Genomic DNA, 8,584 nt, shown 5'->3' with positions numbered 1-8,584 from the left:
CACACACACACACAGAAAGAGATTGAAAGCTGCTGATGGGAACAGAGCAGTATATCAGTGGTGTTTATGCATAGGAATGAGTACCAAAAAGAGGGAATAAATCCTGAGATAAAGGCAAGAGTGGAAACTAAAAACAGCGTTGGGATGCTCAATAATTCAAGTGATCTTCACAGGTGCAGCTCTCCTGTCTGGCACCTTTTGAAATTCCTCGTAACGCACACATACACACACGTATGTACGTAACATACACACTCTGCGACGCAGATGAAGAAACAAGAAAGAGCAGGATGTATGCCAGTCAATCGGTGAGACAGATCAAAGCTTGTTTTGGGAGAACAGTCCAGCTATGCTTAGAGGAAACACAGATGCTGAGCCAGATGGGTGAGGTACAGAAACAGGCATGATGGGGGATTCCAGAGAAGCAACAATGCTCATACTTGACAGGGAACTAACACAGTAATGTGTGAAAATATTCAGGAAACACGAGGAAGCAAATATAGATGGTAAATAGGGCAACAGTGAGCACTTCCAACAACGCCCCCCCCCCCCCCCAATCTTTACTGTAACTCCTCTCCCTTCTTCCTCCATCCACTTTCCTCTATCCCTAACAATGGACATATCTGACAGTGTTAAACAGTTCCTGAATACCATGATGACTTTTCTGGGGTCTCACAATGATGACGTCATGACCTTTGCCGGTGACACCAATCCCAGAACTTATCGATAGCAGTCATCCAGAACGAGCGAGACATATGGAAGAGGAGAAATGACACGAACACAGCCAGCATGCAAATCGCTGATCGTATCTTGTAAGGTTCCTTGTAGGAACAAAATGGAGGAAAGAAGAAGAAAAAGAAGGGAGTGTGATGATGAAGAGAAAGGAAATGAACCACACACTCGCTTATCATGGTCACCCTGATCACGTTTCTTCCCACCCCTCCATCCCCCACCCTTCTCATGTTTAGAGAACTGCTGGAAGATAAAAAGCCTCCAATAAAAAAGCAGATTTACTGACTGGGGGAGTCGCGAGGAAGAATTTACAATCCTTCGTTTTTCTGGAAGAGGAATCGATTCGGTGACTGAAGAGCAGGAGGTGTTACTGGGAATATCCATGGGAATATGAATGCTCATGGCGTACGTGTATAAATGGATCTGCATGAGAGAAAGAGAAATGTCAGATGCGAGAGGATAATATCCATCAAGCCTCCTATTGCAGAGTGTAAAATGATCTGCAATAAAACGCTCACAGAGAGATGCTGCCTGTTAATGCAGCCCCACCAGAACCACACCCAGTACATTTGTGCTGGTAGAGTACTCCGACTTTACTATCTCATCTGTCACGGAGCTATGAGAGTGCACTTACAGTGTGTGTGTGTGCGTGTGTGTTGGATGCTCTGTACACTGACTTCACCTACGAGCTGCAATACAACGTACCAAACATGCCCCAGATACATTTAAATAGAGTGTGATCAAAGTATGTGTCACTGTCAAGAGAGATTTTAGGATTTGACAGCTGGAGGGAACTCAAAGGGGAGCGTAGCGAGCCGGTCTGTGTGTATGCGTGTGTGCACGTACGTATGCGTACATTAAAGGACACTTGTGTAGAGGAATGCCGTTGTCAGGGAATAGTCGTCAGGGAAAGTGGTTGTCAGGGTGACCATCACCAGGGCCTTGAGACAGGATTAAGGAATCTACCTTTCTAAATGTTTCGGTGTACTTTTATTGTTGAGTGTGTACCCAAGACTAAGGAGGTCTGAGACTTGACCTAAATGGTACTGATGGCATCTATTCTCCTTAGTGAAATTATTTCCAGTTTAATTTCCACATCAAATGAACCTGCCAACCTCAGCCCAGCACTCCCATCTTGTGGCAAGGTGCTGCTATCACAATAAAATCCCTGAGGGCATGTATATAGTGACAGCGCTCAAAACCATGCCCAGTCCCAACATCCAGACCTGCAAAGCAACAGTTTCCAACATGAGCCTGCAGTACCAGTTTAACCAGTGCCACCTACTGGCATGAGAAGAAGGTGCAGAGATGCCAATGTGCGCCATCTACAGGCACGGAAAGGAATGAGTGGTAGCGGTTCTGTGCGTATGTGTGTGTGTTTGAGGTATCAGCTTGCGAAATGTAGAAAGTTCTGTTTACTGCAGCATATTTTCTGCTGAATACTGGGGAAAGTACAAAGTTCACACTGAACTAAATGTCACTGTGAGTCCTCCGTCCTCCAGGTTAAACAAAATAGTTAAAGGAGAAGCAGCGGATCCTATCCTCATATAATGTGGACCAAAATATACTAAGAAATTAAGAAAATTACACATGTATGTTGACTAAGTTCTCATGAATATCTTAACTATAGACTATTTCTTCAGACAATTCCCAAGTATACTTCATTAGAAGTGCTTGTCGGATGGTCGAATAGCTTTAGAAATCCCCTCCGACGTCAGATTCAGGGAACCTGTGTCCAAACATTAAATAACTTCCCGAAATGGACAATCTAGTGGTCACACCCACTTTATACAGTCATTGGCCAGCTGTGTGGAGGTAAGAAAGTAAGCAGGGTTTGACCTCCTTCCTTAAGCTCTATTTTTTCATTTTTTCTAAATTGCTGCCTCTGTTATACTTTCCTTTCCTATTGGTGGAATGGGTTCTTGAGGAGAATCTGCAGCTTGCTAAATATAAATATGAGACCTTGAGCTTGTGAGGCCACAAGAGGCCAGTCAGAGGATAGATCATTGTGTAGCGTTGCAGCTTAAATCCGAAACAAAGATAAAGAGACACTGGTCAGTGTTCCAAGAGCACAAGTCATCAGCACATATATGGTCTTAAATGTCTCTTCACTCAAGACGGACCGAATTCCTCACTGCCATCATTGGGTCTGTTCTCCTCAGGAAATGTCAGACGGAGGACACACAGCTGGATCAGGTAAACAGTGTTCAACAGGTGTATCTATTACATCAAGTTACGTAACAAGACCCACACACACACACACACGTACAGCGATCTTGAGGGTAAATCAGTTGTATATCCATTTATATACAGACTCCCACTCCCTCAGTCCCACGCTAAAATCTTCCAGCTGCTTCCCGCCACATCAAACACACTCCACGTCCTATAAAACAACCCATTAGCTCTTATTCCACAAACAATACTTCTGGAGAAAAGCTTTGGATGTTGATCACAAGTAATTTTAGTAACCCCCTTCCTAAGTACATGTAAGTGCATATATGTGTTATTTGCAAGGGTTCTCATAGAGATTGTGTGTGCATGAAAGAAATATTTTTCAAAATATACAAAAAATACTATCAACTACAGGAAAGATGACAAAACACATCATAAAAGACAAACACAGTACGTTCCTCTGCTCTGCATGTCTGTCTGTGTGTGGAAGGTGAAATTAAAGCCGATTAACAAAAACGTATAACCAGTGGGTGGTTGTGACCTCAATTCTTATGATGCTTTCTGTTATCTCCATCCGCCCTTCATTCTCCCACTCTGCTGCGACACATCTCCGCATGTTACTCTACTGTATATCCTCACATAAAACATGACCTGAAAGACAAGTCAGTGTTTCCCTCCAACATCACAGTCAGACCCCATTGTTGCCCCACAGCAAAGTGCTCCTCCCAGTGCTGTTGCCTAAGAGACGTTTACCTCACCTGCGTGGCTTTAGGTCTGCGGTGATGGATGAGGGTTGGAGGTATCTGCTTACCCAGGTAAAATTACCTCGCTCATCAAAGTCTGTGTCTGTGTGTGTGCGAGCGGTGACTGATGTTCGCAGGGAACATTGTGTGGGGGCATTAAACTTTCACACTCCTCCCTTTCTGCCCTCCACTCACTGCCTTCATCCTGTCAAACTGTATTAAAGTAGCCCTGAGTTGTGGCCTGTAATAGAGCTAAGGCTGTATACAATGTTCTCCATGTAATGAGATGTTTGCTCTTCAATTACTCTGCTAGGTCTGTAATCTACATTATAGTTTGTGAATCTACACACCCTGACTGTGTTTGTGATGTGGCAGCCACACACACACACACACACACACTTATGTAGATGGAGAAACTCAAGCATAAAATGGGATCCATTACGAGCAAGGTTTGTATTTGTGACACAATAAAAAGTATTCTCACACGTACACGCACATTACTTCACAGATGTAGAAGACAATGATTACACACATGGACGTACACATGGAATCCCAGGGATTGTGCAAAATGACCTCACCGCTCAAATAGCCAGCAGCCGAAGATGGGTTGTGCTGGACAAAGCAGGTAGTTGCGGGGGCTCTATACGCCCTTGTGTGTGTGTGTGTGTGTGTGTGTCGAGGTGATGTAATGAGTGCTGGCGCTGGGTTGGCGCCGCCCTAAGCCTAGCAATATGCTGCTGACACACAAACACAGAGATACTCTCTGATACAGGGTAGCACTCGGTCACACACCCCCACACACCACTGCAGACGTCCACACACAACTTTAAACACATGTTGATTACACAATAATAAGCAGTGAAGACCAACACACCCACAGCACTGCTGAAAAGAGGGTATTAAGCAATCTGAGAAGCAAATCAAAAACAGTAATATGCAGTAATGAATAGAATGAAAAAAACCTGAAAAATCTGAGAGGAGAGATAGGTGTATGTGTGTGTGTGTGTGTGTGTGTGTGTGTGTGTGCGCTGAGAAGTTGCTCTAATTAAAAAAGCATTGAGCGAGTGTTCCCTAAGAGTCCTCTCAAGGCTGAATGGGGCATTGTGATTCGTTGTAATCTCTCCTCTCTATCGCATAACTCTAGGCCCAATCTGGCATCCAGGCTGCCACGCACGCACACACGCACGCTTACAGACCTTGACACACACACACACACACAAAAAAACACCGCTCTGATGCACGGCTCCCAGGAATTCAGCACATCAAAGAGTGTTATTTTTTTTATACGAGAGGAATCTCTGTAAAATATAGCGGGCCGTCAGTGCTGGACTGCAGAGCTCTGGGTCGACGGACGAGCAGATCTGAGCCAGCCATGCAGGGATGACACAGCCAATGTCAACGCACCAACAAAGACCTATTATAGTAAGAGCTACATGTCACTGCTACACAAACAAGAAGGCTCAGTGGCTCACTAGAGGAGTATAGAGTCTTAATTTTTTGGGGGGGGGATTCAGTGTACTGTTGTCTTTTGAATCATCATGTCAAATGTCTGTGCGCTACAACAACTATGCATCTCATCAACCTAGACTATGTAAAAAATAAAACTGTTTCATTATGCATTCACTATTTCCTGGAATATAGACAGTAGAAAAATGATGGTGACTCATTTAGTAATCATCATGGGGATTGGAAATGTTTGAGGGCACTGCATTAGAAGTCAGACACTGGGATGAAATGGTGTAAACTAAGTAGAACTTTGGGAGAGATTTTAAGATGTAGCTTATGTCTGTTGATTGAGTTGATTCCACTTGTTTCTGACGCAGTCACTGGTTCAGAAAATGACGCTGAAAGAGTCAACAGCAACTGAAATTTGTTGGATAAGGACACTAGTGTCAAGATAGGACAGAATAAGAAAGGTCACTGCTTAAACAGCTTATGTCAAATACAAACTTTTGTGTAAATATATAAATTAATAGTCTGTAAACCAAACCAGCATAGTCATGTAGACCAAGCAGATAGACAAGGGGACTATAAGGATGTGTGCAAGTACAGCGTGTGTCAGTTTTCTTTGTACAAGACTATGCTTTGTCTCATGAGGTTGTCAAAGTCACCCAGCGGGTTCAGAAAGAATGAACCGCAGCAAAGGGAAAATAATAATAATAGTAATAATTTACTGGTGGGAAAACAGGCCTCCCTCACTTTCTGTGAAGGAGACAAAGTGCCAAAGAAAACAAGGCAACCCAAACCTAACAATTTGTTCACACACACACACACAGGTGAGACAGAAAGCACCAGCTGTTTGTGCTGCTGAAACAAGGAACAAATCAGTCTGTCCAACAGCATCATTGTTCTTTTAGTTAAAATAAGATGGGACTACAGAAGTCCTGTGTATGTTGACAGATTAACTTTGACCAGATCCAGCCAACGATTCACGGCTGCACTTTGAAATATTGCGAGAATTAAGACAAAACAGAGAAGGGCGTCCACCTTCAGCTTTCTGCTTTTCTGATTTCACTGATTTTCTGTCCAAAATAACATTTGGACAACAACAGACAAACTAAAACAATATCCTTGCCAGCAGTCAAATACAAAATAAATCAAGGGTTATTAAAAAAAAACTATTATCTTACAATAAACACAACCTACAATGCTGTATAACAATAAGGGAATACAGTGAATAAGCAAAAACCTCACTCATCTCTAGGTCACTTTTGAATCTGCAGCTCCTGATTAGTTGGTTGTTCGTGATTATCTGCAATCTGTTTCTTGGACATGCTTGACAGTGGTCAACTTTAGTATTAAAATAAGAAAATCACTGAGACAAAATGCCAAAATATATGGTTCCCACACATTCTTTTGGCCACATCCTCTGCTGGGGAATTATTAGCCGTACTACTAGTTAATCTTTGGTTTCAAATGGAGTCACTGTCCGTTACCCATGCAGTATTCATAGTTCTCCATAGACCTTCCAGAACCACAATGTAAGGCATAATAAGGGGTCATGGAAGTCCCTTTTAGGCGGAACAAGCACAAAAACCAAAAAAGATCCAAAAAGGTTTGAAAGACTGTGAATCTGAATATCCAAGAGTTGTTGGATAGTTACTACAGTAACACACACACACAATGACAGAAGAGAAAGGGATGGCTTTAGTGGTGGAACAAAAACAGGAAATGGGGACTGTGGATAATCTCTGTGCTGCCGACCAAGCAAACGCATCAGTAAACAGAAAGAGGGATAAGACTCCTGTGTCAGTCTACGTGTTAAGTTATAAATGTACAGACTGATGTCCTGACGATAACAAAATCCTTATTACCTTCTCATCTTAATCCAAAAGTCAACACATTTTTCTGAAACATCATGACCACACAGTCTGTGATCATGAGACAAAACACGACAGAATTATAAGGTAGACTTGCCAAACAAGCCAACTGTGGCTTCAAAACTCTGATGCTCGAATGAAAGGAACCATGACTATGAATATCTATCCTTAAAGAACTTTTGTGCATCTCTTATCAGAGACAGAAACTTCTCTCATTGATAATCAGGCTGATTTTATCTAGATAATCCTTTGTCCAGGTGATCCTGGCCAATTTTACTAATAAACAGGAAACATTTCCTGGTTTGAAAACAGCTAGCAGTTTCAAAAATCTAAAATTCTCAAATACAAGTCTCTATTACATCAAAATCTTTTTCTGTTAAAACTGCATTAGTTGATTTTTTTCTTGGGGGCAGTACAACAAGCTGTAAGACTTGATGGTCCAGCAGACACGGGGTAACATTAACATTCATTTGGAAAATTTTAGCAAATTTGGCCAGCTCTGTCTACATCTCCACAAACTCATGAGGGAAATATCTGGCTTTTTAAGTAAATACAGACTGAAGTACAATGAGTGAATTCCATTTTGTGTTGAATTTTGTAAAAAGAACAGTGAGCCTCCTCTACTGAACTTTTTTTCTGCAATTCAACTTTTAATGAGACTTGATGGTCAAAAAATACTGAACATGTGTAAAAGCCTTTTAATTTTAAGTCTTATTATTTGCTTGGGTGTCATCTTTGGTTATGTAGGAGCTAAAGTTTCTTCTGTTGTCTTACCTACTGTCACTATAGAAGCATCAGCTGAACACCTTAAATAAAAAAAAGTATAACAACTTGACTCACTCACCTTTTGCAGGTTCATGGTTCTGAAGTCCCAGTTTGGCATCCGTCACACCAACACCAGTTCGGTTCAGCCCATTGGCGATGTTCTTCTTCTTCCGGCTCCCCTTTAGCCAGCTGAAGGCCTGTCCCAGGGAGCTTCCTGGCTTCTTCTGCCCACGCTGAACCCTCGCCTCTCGGGCTAAGACCTCAGTGATGTCCCTGGGCACAAGGTCACCTGTAGACCTCCTCCGGGACATCCTGGAGGTTGGTCCTGGGAGCTAAGGCCCGGTACCTCCACCCGGATCAGTGTGTCTTCTGTCGGGAACAAGTCACAGGATCTGAAATCTCCCTGCTCTCCAGTTTGATGAACCCCTCTGTTCCTCTTTGGCCTCACTCAGTGTCTGTTTTTCCTGTCTGTCACCACCTGGGACAACAATGAGATCAGCATGATGAGAGAGAGAGAGAGAGGGCGAAGACAGAAAAGTAGGGTAAAAATAAAAACGAGAGGTCACAGTGACATGACAAAGCAAGAACAAGAAAAAGAGCTCATCCATTAGAATAGGGAGATTAACTGGAATAAATTAAACTCACATACTCACACAGGATTATTGCAACATAAAAGAATAAAATAAGAAAAACTGTTAACAATGAATCAAGAACATTCCCACATTATCCTACTAAAGTTTTCCCTCCACTCATCCGCCCCCACTCCCCCCTTCTATTCTCTCATTTTTGTGTATGTAGACGAGAAGCCCCAGGGAGGAGAGCTGGACCTCTGCAGCGTCTGTGTGTGTGTGTGTG

General features: G+C 42.7%; 1 protein-coding gene across 2 annotated transcripts in view; it reads right to left on the bottom strand.

Moving 5' to 3' along the window:
* Positions 1-8,584, bottom strand: part of kiaa1522 (KIAA1522 ortholog) — a 33,002-nt gene that overhangs the window by 23,235 nt on the left and 1,183 nt on the right. For both annotated transcript variants that reach the window (XM_035680960.1, XM_035680959.1), the window contains exon 2: positions 7,809-8,207. In XM_035680960.1, the coding sequence (XP_035536853.1) occupies positions 7,809-8,040 (232 nt within the window). In that variant the 5' untranslated portion in view covers positions 8,041-8,207. The remainder of the gene's footprint in view (positions 1-7,808; positions 8,208-8,584) is intronic.

This window comes from Morone saxatilis, unplaced genomic scaffold, assembly GCF_004916995.1.
Source record: "Morone saxatilis isolate NCDOM2014 unplaced genomic scaffold, NCSU_SB_2.0 Contig9, whole genome shotgun sequence".
NCBI classification, from domain to species: Eukaryota; Metazoa; Chordata; class Actinopteri; family Moronidae; genus Morone; species Morone saxatilis.
The sequence above is the reverse complement of the archived record's forward strand: the minus strand, read 5'-3'. Positions and strand labels throughout refer to the sequence as shown.